Here is a 23,649-nt window from a genome sequence, read left to right on the forward strand (position 1 = left end):
AAAGGAATAATTGGCAATTGAGTTGTGTGAGGCCTCTTGGAGTTGAACAACCATAATATGATAGAATTCTTCATCATGATAGAGAGTGATGTACTTGAGTCTGGGACTAGAGTCTTGAATCTAAATAAAGGAACCAAGATGGTGTGAGGAGCGGGTTGGCTATAATGTATTGGGAAACAATACTTCAATGGATGACAGTGGTTAGGCAATGGCAAACATTCAGAGCGCATGGATGAACCACAAAAATTGTTCATTCCTGTCTGCCGCAAAAATAAAACAGGAAACGTGGCCAAATCATGGCTTACGCGGGAAATGGGAGTGAGTATCAAATCCAAAGAAGAGGCATACAAATTGGCCAGAAAAACAGCAGACATGAGGATTGGGAGCAGTTTAGAATTCAGCAAAGGAAGACAAAAGGATTGAGTAAGAAGGGGTAGATAGAGTACGAGAGCAAGATTACGGGGAACATCAAAACTGACTGTAAAAGCTTTGAGGGGTAATGGAAGGGAAAAAGATTGAAGATAAAAGTCCGTCCCTTACAGTCAGAAACAAGGGGATTTATCACAGGGAACAACAAAATGGCTGACTAAATACATAATTTGGTTCTGTCTTCACAAAGGAGGACACCTATAATGTACTAAAAATGTTGGGGAACACAGGGTTTAGTGAGAGGGAGAAATTGGAGGAAACAATATTAGGAGGGAAATGATATTGGAGAAACCAATGTTGAAGGCTGATAAATCCTTAGGGCCTGATAATCTAATCCCAAAATCCCCAAGGCCTGTTAATCTACACCCCAGAGTACTTAAGGAAGTGGCCCTGGAAATAGTAGATGTATTGGTGGTCATCTTCCAAGATTCTATAGACTCTGGTACAGTTCCTACAGATTGGGAGGTAGCTAATGTAACCCCACTATTTAAAAAGGGAGGTAGAGAGAAAAGGGGGGAATTATCGACCAGCCAGCCTGATGAACATAGTGGGGAAAATGCTGGAGTCCAATCATAAAAGAATTAATAGCAGAGCACTTGGAAAACAGTGGCAGGATCAGACAGAGTCAGCCTGGGTTTACGAAAGGGATATCATGCTTGACAAATCTACTGGAATTCTTCAAGGATGTAACTAATAGGGGAGCTTCAGTGTGATTTGGACAAGCTGAGTGAGTGGGAAAATTCATGGCACATTATAATGTGGATAAATGTGAGATTATCCCTTTTGGTAGCAAATACAAGAAGTGCTGTACCTAATTCTGAGGAATGAAGCCGGACAGGTGGTTGATGTGTTAGTGGGGAAGCATTTTGGTGATAGCAACCACAACATGGTACAATTCAAGTTTGTTATGGACAAACAAATGGACAAGTTGCAAAAACAGTTTTTGGATTGGGGCAGAGCGGAATTTAGTGAAATAAAACAGGGTCTGGGCAAGGTAGACTGGAAAGAGTTACTTGAGGGGAAATCTACAGAAGAGCTAGGAGGCGTGTTCAAAAAGGAAATGGAGAGGGTAGAGGCACGGCATGTTCTCTCAAGGATAATAGGAAAAAGTAATAAGCCCAGAGAACTATGGATGACCAGAGAAATTCCGGATATGATGAGAAGGAAAAGAGAGGCTTTTAGCAAATAGAATGGGAGCAGATTAACAGAGGCATTAGTGGAATACAGAAAGTGCAATATGGAGTTTAAGAAATGAATTAGGAGAGCAAAGAGGGGATGAATCAAAGCACTGGCTTGTAAAAGTAGGGAAAATCCCAAGATATTCTATAAGTATATCAATGGGAAGAGGAAGGATTAGGGCCCATTAGGGGGCAACAGGGAAACCTGGAGATACACCTGGAGGACATTGGTAGGGTGTTGAACGAATACTTCATATTTGTCTTCACCCAAGAGAATGAGGAGGTAGATATAGAACTCGAGGAGGAAGACTGTGAGGTTCTTGGGCAAATTGTCATAGCGAGTGACAAGCTACTGGAGGTGTTGGCAGGCTTAAAAGGGGAAAATTCTCCAGTCCGGATGAATTTTGTCCCCGGATGCTGTGGGAAGCGAGGGAGGATTTGCAGGGGCTCTGACCCAAATTTTTAATTCCTCTCTGGCCACAGGAGGTGCCAGGTAGATTGAAGAACAGCTAATGAGGTTCCACTATTTAAGAAAGATTATAGAGATTAGTGAGGGAACTACTGGCCAGTCTTTCGCACGTCAGTGGTAGGGTAATAATTGGAGAAAATTCTGAAGTAGAGGCAAGATTTGATCAGGAATAGTCAGTATGGCTTTGTCAGAAGGAGGTCATGGCGAACAAGTTTGATTGATTTTCTGAACATGTGACCAGGTGTGTTGATAAGAGTAGTGCAGTTGATGCAGTTTCCATGGATTTCAGCAAAGCTTTTGACAAGATCCCACATGGGAGACTTAGAAAAAAGGCAAATGCATATGGGATACAAGGTAACTTGATAAGATGGATTCAAAATTGACTTAGCTGTATGAGACAGAGAGTGATGACAGATGGCTGCTTTAGTGACTGGAAGCCAGTGTACGACAGGGATCTGTGCTGTGTGCCCCATTGTTTGTCATTTATATAAACAACATAGATGACTATTTTGGGGGTAGGATCAGTAAGTTGTGAATGACACAAAGATTGGCCGAGTGGTTAACAGTGAGGTTGAGTGTCTTAGACTACAGGAAGATCTAGGCGGGATGGTAAAATGGGCAGAAAAGTGGCTGATGGAATTTAACCCTGAAAATTGAGGTGATCTCCTTTGGAAGGAGTAATGTGAGAAGGAAGTATTCAATGAATGGCATGACACTGGGAAGTTCCGAGGAACAAAGGGACCTTGGCGTTTTCGTCCATAGATTTCTGAAGACAGAAGGGCAATTTAATAGGGTGGTGAAAAAGGCATATGGGACACTTGCCTTTATCAATCGATGATGTGGAGATGCCGGTGTTGGATTGGGGTAGGCACAGTAAGAACCTTGTGTTGTAAGACTTCATACTTTATCAATCCAGGCATAGATTACAAAAGCAGGGAGACCATGTTGGAGTTGTATAGAATTTTGGTGAGGCCACAGCTGAAGTACTGTGTGCAATTCTGGTTGCCACATTATAGGAAGGATGTGATTGCACTGAAGGGTTTGCAGAGGCACTTCACCAGGATGTTGCCTGGGATGGAACATTCAAATTATTAAGAGAGGTTGGATAAGCTTAGGTTGTTTTCACTGGAGCAGAGAAGACTGAGGGGCGACCTGATCGAGGTGTACAAGATTATGAGGGGCATAGACAGGGTGGATAGCAGGCAGCGGTCTCCTTAGTTGAATGGTCAGTTACGAAGGGACACAAGTTCAAGGTGAGGGACAGGAGGTTTAGAGGAGATTTGAGGAAAAATCTTTTTACCCAGGGAGTGGACTGTCTGGAATGCATTGCCTGGGAGGGTGGTAGAGGCAGGTTGCCTCACATCCTTTAAAAAGTACTGGATGAGCACTTGGCACGTCATAACATTCAAGGCTATAGGCGAGGTTGTGGCAAATGGGGTTAGGTAGGAAGATCAGGTTTTTCACACGTCGTTGCAGACTCTATGGGCCGAAGGGCCTCTTCTGCACTGTATTATTAATTGATTCTGGGATATGCGGTAGATTTTTCATGACTGAGATGAGGAGAAATTTCTTCACCCAGAGAGGTGGGACTCTTTATTTTGTTATAATACTTGGTCACAGTTTTTTGTGAACATTTATGCAGCAAATTGATTTCCCATTCAATACGTTGGTTCATTGGTAGAATTCTCACCTCTGACTTAAAGTAGTGACATCAAGCCCAACTTTAGAAACTGGAGCATATCATCCAGGCTGACACTTGATTGAAAGAAGCATTGTTGGAGGCACTGCCTTTTGAATGAGATGTTAAGCCAAGATCACATCTGTCTTTTCAGGTGGATGCAGCAGATCCAATTACACTGTTCAACAAAGCAGAGTGGATATGCCCTTGGTATCCTGCCAACATTTATCCCACAACCAAAATCACTGGTCTGAATTTCACGCGAGATGTAAACGCATGGCGGGCTGAACTGCCCAAGATCAATTAAAGATCACAATATTCCACTGGTTGGCCAATTAAGTGGAATGCCAGCATGAATCATGTCTGCACCAATGGTGACCTGATGTGAAGTTTAGAAGGTACTTTCCAGAGGCCGCTGTAGACAATGGAAGAGCCAGAAGGATCGAATAGCCACAGCAGTAAGGCAAACAATGTGGCAGAGAAGCTCAGTTACGCAGTAAGTCTCCTGTTTCTCTGATAATTGTCTGCAAGCCCTTGTGGAGGCAGTAAGTCAGAAAGGACATCCTTATGCCATGGGAAGGAACGAGGAAGTCACCCCACTACATCTGGGCATCGGCTGAGGAAGGGTTTCAATCAAACGTGCGGGATTCAGGGAATCTCAGAACACACAGCTGCCCATGCATCTTAAAACCAGAGAGAAGATCTGAAGCCCTGGGACCATCAAAGAGACATGTCTCTAAAGGGTTGGAAATGTTCTCAAGCCTCTTGGGTGTGATCTGTGGTGGAAGATCGCATGGTATATTACTGAAGGTGCAGAGTGGAGTACTTAATGGAGCTCTGCACTTACTTGTAGTGCAAATGGAGACATAACAACAAGGAGAGATCTGCCACTGGTAGCGGGGTAGCTAACCTGGCAATCCTCACCAGGCATGAGCTGGGAGCTTTAGTGCGAGTGGGGAGGGAGGTCATCTGGTGGCAGAGGGGTTGGCATCTCAGAGGAAGGCAAGAGCCTAGTGGCATGAGGCATGACAGGTTGAAAGTGAAAAGATGGGTGTCTCATCCCTCATAAGGACTTCAGTAATGCACCAATCACTGAGCCGCTATTATGTCATTGATACCAATTGCACTGGGTGGCATGTGGTGGACATTGACTCTGTGTGATATGTCGAATAGTTCTGATTAATTATTTTAATCCCTCAGATGAGCCTTCTACCAGAGCCAGCTAGGAGGCCAATGATCCTCCATTGATACCGGAGCAAAAACCTTGCAAGAAGCATCTGTGGCAACCCCTCTTTCAAAACCAAGAACCAGTGCAGATACAGGCATGTCAGTGGGCAATAGCGCATCAGTTCCTTTGATAATGCACAGTAGTGAGGGCACAGCACACTCACTAGTGCAGATTGGGGAGGCAGGAGGTGCTCAGTAGTGGGAGGACTGCTGGAGACTAGAACTGAGTCCAAAGAATCATCGCTCAGGCAGCAAATGATTAATGTTCAATGGGATGCACAGGGGGATCTGGCAGAGATCCCAGAGGGTCTGCATGCCATGGTCTGATTTGGAAGACTCCTTGCAGAGCATCAGCACTACCTTGACCCTTAGAATCATAGAATTCAGTGCAGAACGAGACCATTCGGTCCATCGAGTCTACACCAGGCCCTGAAAGAGCGCCCTACCTAAGCCCACATCTCCACCCTATTCACGTAACTCAGCAACCCTACCTAACCTTTGGACACTACTGGGCAATTTTAGCGTGACCAAACTACCTAACCTGCACATCTTTGCACCGTGGGAAGAAACTAGAGCTCCCGGAGGAAACCCAGCAGACACGGGGAGACACACAGTGACCGAAGCCAGGAATCAAGCCCAGGTCCCTGGCGCTGTGAATCAACAGTGCTAACTACTGTGCGACCATGCCACCCATAGCTTTGAGTGCACAGCCTCATCCATTGAGAGTGGCGACTCTCATGGAGAGGCAGCTCCAGGAATGGAATGAGGTGTTCTAGAGATTGCTTCAGACCTGTAAGCCCTCACACAGGCACTGACCTCAGGAGGTCACTGCCAGTATGGGAGAAGGACGCGGAAACCAATCTCTCAGATAGATGCCCATTCTTCATTGATGCGCAGGGATGAGAGGACATATCTCACAATGGCGGAAAGCTGGCGTTGTCTTTGTGGTTTCTTCTCAGTGCCCTGGACGGTTTCAGCAGCTCCTCTGTCTCTCTGCCAGCCACTGCGGCATCCTCAGAGTCTGCGGTGACTGAGGAGTATCTCGCCATGTCCCTGAGCGCACCCTCTCAGGTGGTGTCTGCTCCGGCCCCTACGGCCAGCAGACAACCATTAAGGTTATCTGTGCCAACAGGGTACCACAGTCAGCAACTTGCCTCCAAAGCTGCTGTCATCGATGGGTGGGGGGGGGTCACCAGAATGTAGCACCGGCAAATGTAAACTTAAGACACTGAACATAGCCAAAGGTTTGTACTGGATGCTTATGTTTCCTTTTCATATCAATTGAGTTTATAGATGATCTAATTGGATGTTTTTGCTTTGTTTAATGTTAATTACTACTTGCACACAGGCCATGAGTATCCATTGTATTCAATTGATGTGAACCTCGTAAGTGCCTCGTGAGGGACGCTTGAGCATCAAACTTTATTACTTAAGCAGTACTGCTCAATGAGTTAATGGAATAATTAAGTGAGAGAGGTGTTGGATGGAGTTGGTGCCCTTGGACTCGGATGGAAGGCAAGGTATACCAAGCCAGCTGAAAAAGCCTCCCTGATATCCCTGCCTCCTGACGGTTCCTGATTTCAACCTCTTCATCCTCTCCTTCTTGCTTCCCGGGCTCTGCAGCGGAGTTGTCGTCGGTTTCCTCAACTGAAGCAAGTACGCCTGCCTCAGTGTCAACCTGGTCCAGTGGTTCCCGAGAGGGAGACGGAGCGAGAGAGACGGAGCGAGAGAGAGAGACACACAGAAAAAGAGAGACACACAGAAAAAGAGAGACACACACACATACAGAGACAGGGAGAGAGAGAGAGATACACACAGAGAAAATGTGAAGAACACAGCAGATACTGACAATGAGTGACACACAGTGATACTTCAGGTTGACAGTGATTCAGACATCGGAATCTCATCTTCGGCAAGCCAATGGCAGCGATTGTATCTCTCCTTTACCCCTGTCCTCAGGTGCTTGAGAGAGGTCATTCGCCACCTTTTCAAAGGCTAACCCTTGACATACAGCTCTTGGGGCTAAAGAAATGAAGAGGTATGGGAGAGAAGGTGGGAATTAGGGTATTGAACTTGATGATCAGCCATGATCATAATGAGTCACAGAGCGGGCTCGAAGGGCTTCACCTGCTTCTATTTTCTATGTATGTTTCTATGTATGTCATCAATCTACCTACTATTGAGGCAAGCTGGAAACTTGGCACTTGAGTGAAGCAGAATGAAGGCATTGTGGGCATTGCAGAGACCTATAGAATCTGGGTCTTGTGGTCACAAACTGTCTAAACATTCATGGGAGTGACCCCACTTCTTGTTGTTAAAAGGGCTGGCTGGTACCTTGATGGCCACATGGGTGCAATTAATTGCACCCTGCATCCAGGGAAACCCTGCAATTGCAGCAAAGCCTCTGGTTTGATTAGCCTGGCTGAATTGATCCGTTCTGAAATGAATGATGTTCTCACCCACCGGAACACAGCATCAGTCACTAGCTTGACAATCTGCGTGCCGTTGACTGGGTGACCCGCAAACATCACCAACAGAGCCCTGGAAAGGTCCGGAGGCATAAATCTTATGTTTCACGATCTTTAGAGCCACGGGCATTGGGTGTCCATCCAAGAATTGGAGGCTACCTCTGGGCCAAAAATCTGGCAGACATTCACGAGAGCTTCCCTCAAAAGCCATAGCCTCTTGACGCACTGGTCTGCATGTCCAAGTAGTTGGTTCACTGCCTGTGTGCCCTGGCAGGTATGTAGCACCATCTTCTGTGGGGATGTCCTCTATACCCTTGCTGGCCCTGAGAAACCTGTGCCTGTGCTCTGAGGCGATTCCTACGACCACCTGGCCTCCTCTCTCATTGTTTCTGCCTCCTCAGAGGAGCACTGCCTGCTGAGTACACTGTACACATCTGCAGAGATGCAAATTATCATAGAATTTACAGTGCAGAAGGAGGCCATTCGGCCCATCGAGTCTGCACCGGCTCTTGGAAAGAGCACCCTACCCCCTACCCAAGGTCAACAGCTCCACCCTATCCCCATAACTCAGTAACCCCACCCAACACTAAGGGCAATTTTGGACACTAAGGGCAATTTTTATCATGGCCAATCCACCTAACCCGCACATCTTTGGACTGTGGGAGGAAACCGGAGCACCCGGAGGAAACCCACGCACACATGGGGAGGATATGCAGACTCCACACAGACAGTGACCCAAGCCGGAATCGAACCTGGGACCCTGGAGCTGTGAAGCGATTGTGCTATCCACAATGCTACCGTGCTGCCCCAATGGGGCTGACCTATGCACAGAGGGTGTCAGAGGGACCCAAAGTTCTGATGTCAGAGGACAGCAATCTCCTGAAAGCTCCAGACGATGCTGAACCATCCAAATAATGGAGAGAAAATGCTTAAAATGCTTCAAACCAAGTTCCCGAAACCTCAGCCTCCCTTTCCTCCAGCTCCTTTTTAATCCCACCCTTGGATGAAAAAACTGCATAAATCATTTGGTCATCTTCCTGTGTTGCCCACGTGACAACTTAAAAATCGCACAGATAATGTAATATTGTGGTCAGTTGAACAGACAATTCTTTCAAGTGGCTCCATCTTGTCAGTGGGCAAGCAACCAATCCGCGCCTCCGCCCACCGACCGAAATATCACGGGAGCACGCGATAATATAGGGATGTGTGCCTGACATCATTGCAAGCTATTTCATGTACTTCCCGGGCACACCTCGCTGGGGCCACGTCAAATCTGCCGATTACAAAAAAGATTGGGCTAGACATTGCTGAAAAAAAAAATGGCATATTATTATAAAAGCATTATTAATGTGCAAATGGGCCAGAGGTATTCCATGAGTTGTCAATCTCAAGACTCTCATGAATCAGGTGGATGAGCTGAGTTCACAGATAGACAGTTGAAAATATACCATACCTTTTACTGAAAAATTACTTCAAGAATGATAGCAATTTCTTCATTTTCTTCACAAAAGAGGAGGATGATGCAGTTATGTAGTTAAAGAGAAATGCTAAATATTATATAGGATTAACATAGCGAGAAAGGAAATATTAAGAGTTTTAGCATCTTTGAAAGTGGATAAATCACCAAACCTGGATAAAATGCCTTCCAGGCTATTAAGAGAAGTGAGGGTTGAAATAGCAGAGACTCTGATTATGATTTTCCAATCCTCTAACTGCAGAGGCGGTACCAAAGGATTGCATGGCAGGCTGCTAATATGGTACTTGGTTTAACAAGGGATAGATGGAGTAATTACAGAGCAGTCAGTATAATCATAGAATCCCTACAGTGCAGAAAGAGGCCATTCAGCCCATTGAGTCTGCATCGACCCTCCGAAAGAGCACCCTAACTTAGATGGTATTACAGTGATAGGGTGGGGAGTGGGCCTACCATTGGACACTAAGGGGTAATTTATTATAGCCAATTCCCATAGCCTGCACATCTTTGGACTCTGGGATGAAACTGAAGCAGTCCGAATCGAACCCGAGTCCCTGGCGCTGTGAGGCAACAATGCACTCTTCCACTGTGCCGCCCTTGGGGGATGTGGGTGAATTACTGAAAAAAACTGTTTTGATCGGCACAAATTAATGAAAGACAGTCAATGTGGATTTGTTAAGGGAAGGTTGTGTCAGACTAAGTTGGTTAAAGTTCTTGTGGAGGTAACAATGGTGATGAGGCTAGCACATTTACTGTTGGTCACATGGATTTTAGCAAGCCTTTTAACAAGGTCCCATATATTAAGGATCGGTTTGAAAAGTACAAACTCAAGGAAACCAAAGGGAAGAGACAAGTTTGATTCAAAATTGGTTCAGTAGCAGGAAAAAAAAGGTAATGGCTGGCGGGTGTTTTTGTGACTGGGAGGCAGTTTCCAGTGGGGTTCTACAGGGTTCAATATTAGGTCAATTGTGTTTTATAGTCTAGCTGACCAACCATTGCAGATTTTCCTGAGCCATGCTATAATTTCACCTGTCGTCCCATCATAGGTTGGGTCTTCCCGGGATACAATTTGACCTAGCTTTCTTCGGTCTCTGTTGGGTTTGTGCCTGTGCCTGCATTGACCTCGGCAGGTTAATGATTTTTGTTTGGGTATTTCAATGATTGTCTGAAATATTGGGTCTGAGACAGCATTACCAGACCTGAAGTAGGTTCCATGGCTGTGGCGATAGTATAATATATGAAACAAGAACCAATTCCCCGCCCTGTTCTCATGATCTAACCAGCATCCACCAACCCCCTTTCCAAGGTCTCACAGGCAACTCTCCTCTCAAGGTCTATTCAGCACCTCCAAGGCGAAGTTTTTCCCAGAGTTGGTCACTTAGTATATAAATGACAGCAACTTTAATATAGGGGGCGTGACTAAGAGGTTTGCAGATGAAACACAAATTGGCCATGTAGTTGACAGTGAGAAAGACTTTGGAAAGATTCAGTGGACAGATCAGGTGGGCAAATAGAATTCAATCTGGAGAAGTGTAAGGTAATTCATTGAGGGAGGCAAACATGGCACATGAAGACACAATAAATGATAGGATGCTGAGAAATGTGGAGGAACAGAGGAACATAGAACATACAGTGCAGAAGGAGGTCATTCGGCCCATCGAGTCTGCACCGACCCACTTAAGCCCTCACTTCCACCCTATCCCCATAACCAATAACCCCTCCTAACCTTTTTGGTCACTAAGGGCAATTTATTATGGCCAATCCACCTAACCTGCACGTCTTTCAACTGTGGGAGGAAACCGGAGCACCCGGAAGAAACCCACGCAGACACGGGGAGAACGTACAGACTCCACACAGACCGTGACCCAGCGGGGAATCGAACCTGGGACCCTGGCGCTGTGAAGCAAGAGTGCTATCCACTTGTGCTACCGTGCTGCCCTGAACCTTGGAGAACATTCCCACAGATCACTATTGATAGTAGGACAGGTGGAGGGGGTTGTTAAGAAGAAATACTGGATTCTGTTCTTTGTTAGCTAAAGCATAGTTTACATGAGCAGGGAAATTATACCAGAACTGTATAAAATGTTCGTTAGGCCAGATCTAAAGTACTGCAAACTATATCACAGGGAGATTGTGATTGCACAAGATAAGGTATAAAGGAGATTTAGGAGGATATTGCCAGGACTGGATAATTTTAGTTCTGTGGAAAGATTGGATGAGATAGGATTGTATTCTTTAGATCAGAGGAGGCGAAGAGGTGATTTATTTGAGGTGTGTAAAGTTATGAGGGACCTAGATTAAGTCATAGGAAGGGCTTATTTCCCTTAGCAGAGAAGTCAATGACTTGGAAGAATAGCTTTAAAATAATTGGTAGAAGAATTAGAGGTGAGTTAAAGGGTGATGGGTATCTTGAACTCACTGCCTGAAAGGGTGGTCAAAGCAGAAACCCACAGTGCATTTACAAATACTTGGATACACACTTGAAGTGCCACAGACCAAGAGATGAAACGTGGGGTTAGGCTGGATAGCTCTTTTTCAACCACTCAGTCATGATGAGCCAAATGGCCTCATTCTGTGCTATAAATTTCAAGAGTTCCATGATTCTATCTGTCACAATGTTGTTACAGACACTGGCCACCTGATGTTTTTGTGTATCAAGTTACTCCGATGTCTCTTCCTCAAATTCGTTGCCATCTAATGCTTATAAAAAAACTTAACATTCACTTACCGATTATGGAAAAGCTTCACAAATCAAAAGCAATATACTACAGATGTTGAAAATATAAAAGGGAAGTATGCTGGAAATACTCAGTTGGTCAGGTAGCATCTGTGGAGAAAGAAATATGATTCATTCTGTTTCTTCTCCACTGCCTGACCTGCTGAGTATTTCCAACATTTTTTGCTTTTATTATGGAGAAGTGTTCATATCAATGTGACTCAGAATACCTTTATGCCCTCAAACTCACATTGTCACCTGTCTCAAAAAGAACATTAAAACATACCTTTCTAGCCCTCTCTTCCTTTACTTTCCTTCTTCTCTTTTCCAGATTAAATTCACTCTTCACATCTTCTTCAAGTCGCATCAAAACTGATCTCTCCTTCAAATTCAATTCCTGGTTAATACAATAAAACAGAAAATCCTATTTATTTGATGGTAATTTGTTTGTGCCTGTGATACTTGTTCATTTCTGACTCTGCTGCACAGATGTGGCAAACAGACAAGGGTTTCAGTTTCAAGAGGATGAGTTAATTTGTTTAAATAAGAAATATAATACTACATAAATTGAATTTGTTGTATATGAATCTGATTCAGCCACAGATATCTGTACCGGTTGAGCCACACTCTCAAATAATCGACTTGCCTTACATTTTTTAAACAATTTACTGACTCTGCTGTCCTGTAGTTGATGCCATGGTAATGGGATCAGGAGTGTAGAAATGAAATTCTCCTATAATCTGGGCTAGATTGTTGTCCTAAACATGTGTACTTGTGCCCTCCTTTAATTTTTCTCAAGGCAGATAGAATTAAGAACAAACCTGGTGTTGATAACTTGATGTGTTAGCTGCTTTATCCTATGGCGGACCGAAAGATATAGGAGACTGATTAAATTCACTTGATAAAGTCAGTACAATGTTTGTTTGCATGCTCTTCGAAAAAAGAAAGCTGCATTTAATTCACTCTCTGGGGAATTTTAACATATAAAAAGGATAACCTTTCCCTCTGCTACATGCCCCAACAACCAGGGAACTATAATTCTTGCTCCTTAGTCTTTCTTTAATCATGATGATTTTTGGTGTTCGGTGCTAATTCTTCAAAGTCTCTCGTTAATGGTTTTCACAGATCAAATAAAGTTGTTGACGCAGACATATTAGATGTCTACTGAATTAGTAGACATTGCTACTTGAGTTCCTACTTGGGAACTCTTCAAAACAACGACCCATCCTGCATTTAAACACCTCTTCACTGTCACTGGATTAACAACTTATCATGGGACTGTCTGGAGCTGCTAACCAATTTATGCCCTCAAAGCTTGCTCTCAAAATACATTTTGAGGCAGGTCATATCCAAGTCGTATCCCATTTATGGAAAAAAGGATCACAGATTCCAGAACCATGATAATATCGCAAATTATTAGCCGTTTCCAATGTGACACATACTATGGTGTTTAAGACACAATGTGACATATAATGCCCCTCCACCATTGTTGGTTCATGTCAAAAAAGCAGATACATATAAAAATCAATGTACATATAACGTATATTTGGTCTTTCATAAAGCATCTGATATGTTGCCACATGTTTGGTATTGATGGGTCCTTGGCTGCAAGAGTTAGAAGTTGGCTAAGAGAGGGTAGGTATAGATGGGAATTTCTCAGACTGGAGACAAGTTGAAAGTGGTGTTCCCAGGGCTCAATGTTGGTTGGGAGCCTGACTTTTTTGGATTTATATAAATGATTTGTCAGTGGCAAAATCTCTAAATTTGCAGATGATAGTAGGGAGATTAGTGAATTGCGAGGATGATGCGGAGTGACTTCAGGAGGTACATTGACAGGTAGGCCAAATGGGCAGACATCTGGCAGATGAACTTCAATGCAACAAAATGTGAGGTCATGCATTTGGTAGAAGAACATGGGAAGACAATACAGGCTCAATAGTGCAAATTTGAGGGGAGTATCGGAGCAGAGGGACCTAGGGGTTTAAGTCATAATTATCTGAAGGTGGGCAGACAAGTTGAAACAGTTAAGAAGGCTTATAGGATCTTTGGGTTTATATATAGAGATATAGAGTATAAATCAGGGAAGTGATGTTATATCACTACAAATCATTTGTCAGACCACATTCGGAGTATTGTGTTCAGTTCTGGGCACCTTATTTAAGGAAGGATGTTAAAGCCCTAGAGAGAGTGCAGGTGAGATTTACTAGAATGATACTAGGTGTCATGTGAGAGTACCTTTAAGAAATGGGTGTTTATTACTGCAGTGATATCTGTGCGCGTGGAGCTGGGCTGTCTGTCAGCTTTTTACTTTTGTTTCCAGCTGTTTGCTGCAGGGTGTGTTTCAGTTTTGTTTTCAGTGTTGGAGCTGAAGCCAGGCAGAGCAGGAGTACTGTTGATCTCTCTGCCATGAAAAGACTATCTCTTGATCATTTGGTGAATTCACATTTATAAATGTTCTCAGTAGTGAATGTAAACCTAATGTGCTTCTGTTAAAAGGTGTTTCTTTTGTCTTCTGGATGTTGTTTGGGAAGTTATTAAGGATTACTTAGTGTTGAATTCTTTTGGGGTTGTATTTGAATTGATGGTTGCTAAGATGTTCACTGTATGTTTTAAAAAGGTTAACTTGAGTTCAGAGAATAAACATTGTTTTGTTTTTTTAAAATACTTTTCCATTTCTGCTCTATCACACCTGTATAGTGGGCCATGTGCTCTCCCTACCACAATCTATTAAAAATTGTGGGTCAGGTGAACTCCATGATACATTTTAGGGTTCTCTAAACCCTGACCCATAACACTAGGAATGAGGAATTTTAGATACACAGAAAGATTGGAGCAATTGGGCTTGTTCTCCTTAGAGCACAGAAGATTTAAGAGGTGACCTTATTGAGGTGTTCAAAATTTTGAACAATTTTGACAGGGTATTCTGTTTCCACTAGTTAGTATGTCAGTGACTAGGGGGTCACAATTTCAAAATGGTCAGCGAGAGCTAAGAGTGAGATGAAGAGAAACCTCTTTCCTCAAGAGTTGATGATATTTGGAATGCACAGCCTGGGAGAATGGTGGAGGTAGATTCCGTAGATTTCAAAAGAGAGCTGGATACATATTTGAAAGGGATTCAACCTCATGCTGCCAAAAGTACAGGGTATATTTTGATCCAGTATATATTATTCTCTTTATATCTTTAAAGCAAGTTTAGAAACATGGATTTTTTTTTCTCTGCACACCTCTTGCTGAATTTGGTGTACCAATTCTTTAGCCTTCTGACTATCTTTGCTTGAGTCTGCCAAAACAGCACAACATTTTTGCTCTTTTATCAAGTTTTTGATCTTTTCTTCTGTTTGAATCATGTTGAAATACCTTTGGGAAAAAATAGACACATTAAGATAAAAAACGATAAGAAACGCAGCAATTATTAACTTAAGACATTCCCAAAGTATTTCAAGCTAGTAAATTACATTCTTAAGTGTAGTTACTACTGTTGCAATGTACAAAACTCATGACTACCAATTTCTGCATAGCAAAGTTCTGAAAATAGTAATGAGATAAATGGCCAATTAATCTGGTTGATTACATCTCTCAAGGGATTTCTATTGCCTTACACGAGGGGAACTTACCTAACTTCTTTAGAAGTGTCATGGGATTTTATGTTTGCCCAAGCAAGTAGACAAGGCATTAGAGTAAATTTCCATTCACAAGACAGCACCTCTGACAATGCAGCACTCACAGCTATTCTCTCAGTGCTATGCTGAGATATCAACCTAAATTATGTGTTGTTGGAGTGAGGCTTGAACCCATGGGTGAGGGTTTTACGTGTGAAGTGTGCATACAGCGAGCAATACCTGGAAGTGGCCGCATTTCCCAGTTCCGTCCTAGATCAATGAAAGAACGCAATTTTACACTCGCTGGCCACTTGAGTACTGGTCAGCGTGAAACACATCCAGATAGGGTCTGCAAGACCAATGGGAGTGTGGCGGGTGTTGAGTCTAATGGTGGCTCAGTGGGACAATTGAAGGCAGCTGCCAGAGACCACTGAAGGCATCAGAGAAGGCAGAGGGAGGCCTGCACCATGGCAGCAGCAGCACCCAGCAGACACTCCAGGCAGAAAGACACTTCAGGAGGGGCAGCAAGCCCCTTAATTCTCAGTTGACTGTCCATATGGTCTTGTGGAGTCGGTGACTGCCAGAAGTGACATCCTGATGCAGGAGGAGGCCAGCCCACCCCACCAAGAAAGCTTGGGTAGAGGTGGCAGCTGAGGTCAGCAGGCACAGCCTGGTCCAAAGTACGCGAATACATTGATGGAAAAGGTTCAATGATCTTATGCACTCGGCAAGGTCCAGTGTGGAGAACTGAGGAAGGGTGCTCATTCTTAGTTGTACTCATGGGTGTAGGTGTAAGGGAGTCTCGGAACACACGTCTGCCCATGCATTTTAAGGTTGGAAATAAGATCAGAAGCCCTAGGTCCATCAGAGGGTCAGGTGTGCAAAGGGGTTGGGAACATCCACACGGTTCATTTGGATGAAGATGGGTAGGGAACAGCATAGTATGATGTTGGACGTAGGGGGTTGAGTACTGAAAAGAGCTTTGCAGTTACAGGAAAACTGTAGCCAGAAAAACAGCGAGAGATCTGCCACTGGTTGTGAGGTAGTAAACCTGGCAATCCTCATGAGCTGGGAATCCTGGAGCTCGAATGCAAGGGAGGAGGAAGGTCCTGCAGTCGAAGGGAGGCTGGAGTCTCTGAGGAAGGCAAGAACCCAGTCGGTAGAAATGAGACAGGCGGAGTGAAAAGAATACAGTATTTGCTCATCCCTCATAGGGACGTCTGAGAAACAGCGTTCAATGATTCACTGGATAAAAACAAATTACTGCGGATGCTGGAATCTGAAACCAAAGAGAAAATGCTGGAAAATCTCAACAGATCTGCAGGGAGAGAAATTAGCTAATGTTTTGAATCCAGATGATAAAGGGTCACCTGGACTCGAAACGTTAGCTCTTTTCTCTCCCTACAGATGCTGCCAGACCTGAGATTTTCCAGAATTTTCTCTTTGGTTTCAATGATTCACTAATTATTAAGCCAGTGTGATGCTGTGGTGATCTCTACCACTGTATATATGTGTGTGCTTGTATTAGGGGATGTATGACAGTACCTGTATTACAGGTTTGTTGGTAAGCCCCTGCCGGCTAGCTCCGTCCCCAGGGAGACATATAAATATGCATGAGTTTCCCTGAGATGCCATTCTACAGCTGCAGCCAGAGGAATAGCATCTCACAGTAATAAAGCCTCATTTGTACCTCATCGAGTCTTTCGTGTGCAATTGTTAGCGTCACAATTTATTACAGTGAGATTTTCCAACACCATGGATATCAGAATCAAGCCTGATCGCCTGCAGCTGGATCCGCAGTCGCCACACACCAGGAAAGACTTTAACCACTGGCTGGCTGTTTTCGAGGCCTACATCTCCTCAGCGGACCCTGAACCATCGGAGGCTCAGAAGGTACAACTCCTTTACTCAAGACTGAGCTCCAGCGTGTTCCCGCTGATCCAGGACGCGCCTAATTACGCCCGGACCATGGAACTGCTCTAAGAGAATTACGCTCAATCGTCGAACACTCTGTTTGCGAGACATGTACTCTCCACTCGCATTCAACAACTGGGTGAGTCGATTGAGGACTTCTGGCGGGCCCTAATCCCTCTAGTACGGGACTGCGACTGCCAGGCCGTCACGGCCGCGGAACATTCGAATCTACTCATGCGGGATGCATTTGTAACGGGTATTGCATCGGACCCCATCCGACAACGACTGCTGGAAGGGGCCGCTCTCGATCTTGCAGCAACAAAGACCGTAGCGCTCTCAATGACGGCCGCTTCCCGTAATGTGCAATCCTACCCCGCCAGCCGCGCGGTCCACCCATCCTACCCCTCGTGGACCCCGCAACTGACCCCCCGACTGGGGCCGTTCCCGCGCAGCATGCCTGCGCTGCTCGCCGCACCACGCACCCTGGGGGTCCCCGCTGCTACTTCTGCGGTCAGCAAAGGCACCCCTGCCAGCGCTGCCCGGCCGCACCGCGACCTGCAAGACTTGTGGCAAGAAAGGCCACTATGCAGCGGTGTGTCAGTCCCGCGCAGTTGCCGGTATAGCGCCCGAACTCCCACCCTCGCCGCAGCCGATCGCGCAATGGGCCCTGCCATCCGCCGCCCCCGGGGCCACGTGCGATCAGTGGACGCCGCCATCTTCCTTCCCCGACTCCACGTGCAATCGGTGGGCACCGCCATCTTTCGCCGGCCCCGCCATGTGCGCACCGTGGGCGCCGTCATCTTCATCCTCCGACTCCATGTGCGTTCCATGGTCGCCGCCATCTTGCCCCGCCCCCGCAACGTGCCCTCCATGGTCGCAGCCATCTTGCCCCTCCCCCGCAACGGGCACTGCATGGGCGCCGCCATCTTCTTCTCCGCAAGTACTCCAGATGCCGCCATTTTGTCCTCCCTCGGAGCTGGACCACGGGACCCGGGTCGCTGCCGCTACTCATCGCACTCGTCGGACTCTTCGGTCGATCGCCCGCTACTCGCCTCAATGACGCTCAACCAATCCCGTCCTTGCAACCTGGCCACCGCTTCTACGATGGTGCTTGTCAACGGCCACGCGACCTCCTGCCTCATCGACTCCGGGAGCACGGACAGCTTCATCCATCCGGACACGGTAAGGCGCTGCCCCCTCACGGTCCATCCCGCCAATCAGTGGATCTCCCTGGTCTCCGGATCCCACTCTGTCCCGATCCGGGGCTTCTGTCTGGTTAAACTCACCATACAGGGCGTTGAATTTAACCGTTTCCGCCTGTACGTTCTCCCCAACCTCTGTGCGAAACTTTTACTGGGCCTGGACAGAGCCTCACCCTCAAATTCGGCGGACCCCTACCTCCCCTCACCGTTTGCGGCCTCACGACCTTCAAGGTTGACTCTCCCTCCCTCTTTGTCAATCTGACTGCAGATTGCAAGCCCGTCGCCACCAGAAGCAGATGGTACAGCACCCAGGACAAGACCTTCATCAGGTCCGAGGTCCAGCGGCTGCTTCGGGAGGGTATTATAGAGGCCAGCAACAGTCCCTGGAGAGCCCACGTGGTGGTGGTTAAAACTGGGGAGAAACACAGGATGGTCGTAGACTACAGCCAGACCATCAACCAGTACACACAGATCGACGTGTACCCCCTCCCTCGCATATCTGATACGGTCAATCAGATTGCACAGTACCGGGTCTTCTCGACAATTGACCTGAAGTCCGCCTACCACCAGCTCCACATAGAACATAGAACAGTACAGCACAGAACAGGCCCTTCGGCCCTCGATGTTGTGCCGAGCAATGATCACCCTACTCAAACCCACGTATCCACCCTATACCCGTAACCCAACAACCCCCCCTTAACCTTACTTTTTAGGACACTACGGGCAATTTAGCATAGCCAATCCACCTAACCCGCACATCTTTGGACTGTGGGAGGAAACCGGAGCACCCGGAGGAAAGCCACGCACACACGGGGAGAACGTGCAGACTCCGCACAGACAGTGACCCAGCCGGGAACCGAACCTGGGACCCTGGAGCTGTGAAGCATTTATGCTAACCACCATGCTACCGTGCATGCCCGTGCTACCGTACGGATTTACATCCGTAAATCGGACCGTCCCTACCCTGCCTTCGAGGCGGACGGTCGACTGTATCAATTTCTTAGGGTTCCCTTCGGCGTCACTAATGGGGTCTCGGTTTTTCAGTGAGAAATGGACCGAATGGTTGACCGGTACGGACTGCGGGCCACGTTTCCGTACTTAGACAATGTCACCATCTGCGGCCATGACCAGCAGGACCACGACGCCAACCTTGCTAAATTTCTCCACACCGCATCTCTCCTTAACCTCGCGTATAACAAGAAGTGCGTGTTCCGCACAGACCGCTTAGCCATCCTCGGCTACGTAGTACAGAACGGACTACTGGGGCCCGATCCCGACCGCATTCGCCCCCTCATGGAGCTTCCCCTCCCCCACTGCCCAAACGCTCTCAAACGCTGCCTGGGGTTCTTTTCTTACTTCACTCAGTGGTCCCACAATACGCGGACAAGGCCCGCCCACTAATCCAGTCCACAAAATTTCCCCTCACGGCCGAGGCACAACAGGCCTTCGCTCGTATTCGCTCAGACATAGCCAGGCCGGGATGCACGCAGTAGATGAGACACTGCCCTTCCAAGTAGAGAGCGACGCTTCAGATGTCGCCCTTGCCGCCACTCTAAACCAGGCAGGCAGACCCGTGGCATTCTTTTCCCGCACCCTCCATGCCTCTGAAATTCGACATTCGTCTGTTGAAAAGGAGGCGCAGGCAATCGTTGAAGCGGTGCGGGACTGGAGGCATTACCTGGCCGGCAGGAGATTCACTCTCCTCACTGACCAACTGTCGGTAGCCATCATGTTTAACAACACGCAGCGGGGCAAGATCACGAACGACAAAATCCTGCGGGGGAGAATCGAGCTCTCCACCTATAATTATGAGATCTTGTATCGCCCCGGCAAGCTCAACGAACCCCTAGACGCCCTCTCCCGAGGTACATGTGCCAGCGCACAAGTGAACCAGCTCCGTGCCTTGCACAACAGTCTTTGCCATCTGGGGGTCACTTGGTTGTACCAGCTGGTCAAAGCCTGCAATCTGCCCTACTCCGTCGAGGAAGTACGGACAGTCACCAGAGACTGCCAGGTCTGTGCTGAGTGCAAGCCGCACTTCTACCGGCCAGACGCGTGCACTTGGTGAAAGCGTCCCGCCCCTTTGAACGCCTCAGCGTGGATTTCAAAGGGCCCCTCCCCTCCACTGACCGAAACACCTACATCCTTAGTGTGGTCGATGAATTCTCTAGGTTCCCCTTCACCATCCCATGCCCGGATACGACGTCTGCCACCGTCGTCAAGGCCCTTGATTCCATATTTGCTCTGTTCGGTTTCCCCAACTATATCCACAGTGACAGGGGATCCTCGTTCATGAGTGATGAGCTGCGTCAGTTCCTGCTCAGCAGGGGTATCGCCTCCAGCAGGACGACCAGCTACAACCCCCGGGGAAACGGGCAGGTAGAGAGGGAGAACAGGACGGTGTGGAGGGCCGTCCAGCTGGCCCTACGGTCCAGGAACCTCCCGGCCGCTCGCTGGCAAAGGTCCTCCCTGATGCGCTCCATTCCATTCGGTTACTGCTGTGCACCGCAACTAACAATACACACCATGAACGTGTCTTTGCCTTCCCTAGGAAGTCTACATCCGGGGTGTCGCTCCAGACTTGGCTCGCTGCTCCAGGGCCAGTCCTTCTTCGTAGGCATGTCATGCACCACAAGGCAGACCGTCTGGTGGACAAGGTGCGCCTGCTCCACGCGAACCCCCAATATGCCCACGTGGAGTTCCCAGACGGCCGCCAGGATACAGTCTCGCTCAGGGACCTGGCTCCCGCGGGTGCCGATCCCATGCCCACACTCCTCCCTACCCATGTGCCACCCTCTTTTTCCCTGGCGCCCCCGAATTCAGCCCCACCAGGTCCATCCCTCATTCCGCTGCCCACACTAGAGGACATGGAAGACTTCGGCTCTCTCCCGGAGTCATCCCGCCACTGGCCAGCACCAACACCGCCAGCACCTACGCCGTCGTCGCCGACACCGCCTGTGCAGACGTCGCCACCACTACTGCGTCGCTCGCAACGGAACATCTGACCGCCGGTCCGACTCAACCTGTGACGGGCACAGGGTTGCCCGATGGACTCTTGATTCCTTCTTTTCCCCCCCTGTAATTATATCACTTTTATGTATTATAGTTTCACGTCACCCCCGCCGGACTCATTTTTTACTGGGGGTGAATGTGGTGATCTCTACCACTGTATATATGTGTGTGCTTGCATTAGGGGATGTATGACAGTACCTGTATTACAGGTTTGCTGGTAAGCCCCTGCTGGCTAGCTCCGCCCCCCAGGGAGCCGTATAAATATGCACGAGTTTCCCTGAGATACCATTCTACAGCTGCAGCCAGAGGAATAGCATCTCACTGTAATAAAGCCTCTCTTGTACCTCATCGAGTCTTTCGTGTGCAATTGTTAGTGCCACAGATGCCATTGATATCACTCATACCGGCGGCATATCCTGGACAGCACTGCATGATGTGACTAATGGCACCAAGACGTAGCACCCACAAATGTAAGCTTAAGGCACAGTGAGCACAGAAATAAGTTTGCACAGTTGGCTTATGTTTTTCTGTAAATATCACATATATCAATCAGTGCCTGCCTCCCAGAAGGTTCTTCATTTCAACCTCTTCGTCTTCAGCATTTGCCGGCCTGGAATCTGGATCTAAATCATCATTGGATTCCTCTGAAGCAAATGCACCTGCCTCATTGTCCTTTTGGTCTAGTGGTCCCATAGAAAGAGCAATATTTTGCAGAGCACAACAGACAATTATAACGAGCGACATTTGCTCTGGTGGATATTGCAGGGGGCCCCCAGAGCAGTCTGTAGTGATCTGCACAGCTGCATGTATACAAGGGGTTAATGCAAATACACTACAACTAATCACTAGAGGGAGCACTAGAGAAGAATAAAATAGACGGACGGGATCCAGGATCCCACTCTTCACAAGAACGGCAGCTAGTGAGCAGGACACAGACAGCTCACATGTAACATCTGGTATAAGCTCTGGAGAGAGAACAGACTTACTCAATAAAGCGTTTACTTTAACTGGAAGACTACTTTCTTTATTTGGACATAAGAAATAATATACAGTCTAAGCATTGGCTCCTCATTTTTAGCTGACTTGTTGTCCTTGCCATTACTGCCCTTATGGAGGCATGGCATCAATTGTATCTTCCCTTTGCCTCTGTCCCAGGTGCCTGAGTGGCGTCATTGGCGTGATCCCCTTTGTTACCTGGCAAGCATCCACAGAGGCAAACTGGAGCTGCGAACAGCCTTGGCACTTGTGAATGTACACCATGGCAGCTGGATAGTGACTTGTTCTGTGGGGATGTCCTACTTGTCCTTCCTGCTGCCGCTGAGCATCCAGTGCCTGTGCCTCTCCTCCAGGGTGATACTTGCAACCACCTAGCCTCTCTCTTCCCCCTCAGAAGAGGTACTTCCTACTCTCTGCTGAATAGACGAGATCCATTTGCAGAAATACTGACGGTGCCAAATGGTTGGAACTCAAGAGATGTTACAAGATTGAAATGTCCTGAAAAGTACAAACTATATGCACAAACCTGAAAAGAAAGCAGTTAAAATGTCTAAGGCCACACCAAATTTTGAATACCAGCTCAGCCTGTCTTTGCTCCTGCCTCCTTTTATCCCACCTGCGACAGGCAGAAAACATCAAGCATTGGAGACATGTTGCATAAAGAAGTGATACCCAAGGGCAAAGGACCCCGTCAATTGGACGGAAAAACTCTCTCGGGCTTCCCTATCCACGCCTTTCTGTAGGGCATAGTAGGGCTCCTATGGCATCCCCAGACCATCGCAGGGAGGTTGCATCCAAGAGACTGGCACCTTTCCACAGGGCAAGGGGAATTCCACCACCAGCAAAATATTAGGGCCCCATTTAATGGCAGCAATCTGTTCCCATCTACAAGAGAGGATGGGAATGCATCCTCAGATCTTTGGTGAGGTTAGATGTGATCACCTGTTGCAATTCTTTTGATAGTTGAACAAGCTGATCTTGAAATGATAAAGTCTGCCACAAGTGCCATGCACAAATTGTCTGTTGCCTATGGTGCAGGATGGTCTCAGTGATGTCTTGTATGGAGGGCTGGCATCCGCTTTGGAGCTTCAGATCTCAGGTTATCATAGTAACAAATTTATTCTCACAACTGGGGCCAGCGGCGGGATTCTCCGTCTCGCCAGCCGACCAATGGGGTTTCCTATCGTGGGCAGTCCAATGCCGTTGTGAAATCCCCAGGCGTGGGTGCGCTGCCGTCACAACGGAGAATTCCGACAGCGGAGAATCCAGACCCTGGTGATTCCATTT

At 47.1% G+C, this 23,649-nt stretch overlaps 1 protein-coding gene across 1 annotated transcript in view; it reads right to left on the reverse strand.

Annotated features, from left to right (window-relative positions):
* Positions 1-23,649, reverse strand: part of LOC119951471 — a 212,420-nt gene that overhangs the window by 150,175 nt on the left and 38,596 nt on the right. The window contains exons 6-7 of the mRNA XM_038774682.1: positions 14,864-14,996; positions 11,926-12,036 (exon numbers count right to left, since the gene is read on the reverse strand). Of these exons, the coding sequence (XP_038630610.1) occupies positions 11,926-12,036; positions 14,864-14,996 (244 nt within the window). The remainder of the gene's footprint in view (positions 1-11,925; positions 12,037-14,863; positions 14,997-23,649) is intronic.

Source organism: Scyliorhinus canicula, chromosome 17, assembly GCF_902713615.1.
Source record: "Scyliorhinus canicula chromosome 17, sScyCan1.1, whole genome shotgun sequence".
In the NCBI taxonomy this organism is placed as follows: Eukaryota; Metazoa; Chordata; class Chondrichthyes; order Carcharhiniformes; family Scyliorhinidae; genus Scyliorhinus; species Scyliorhinus canicula.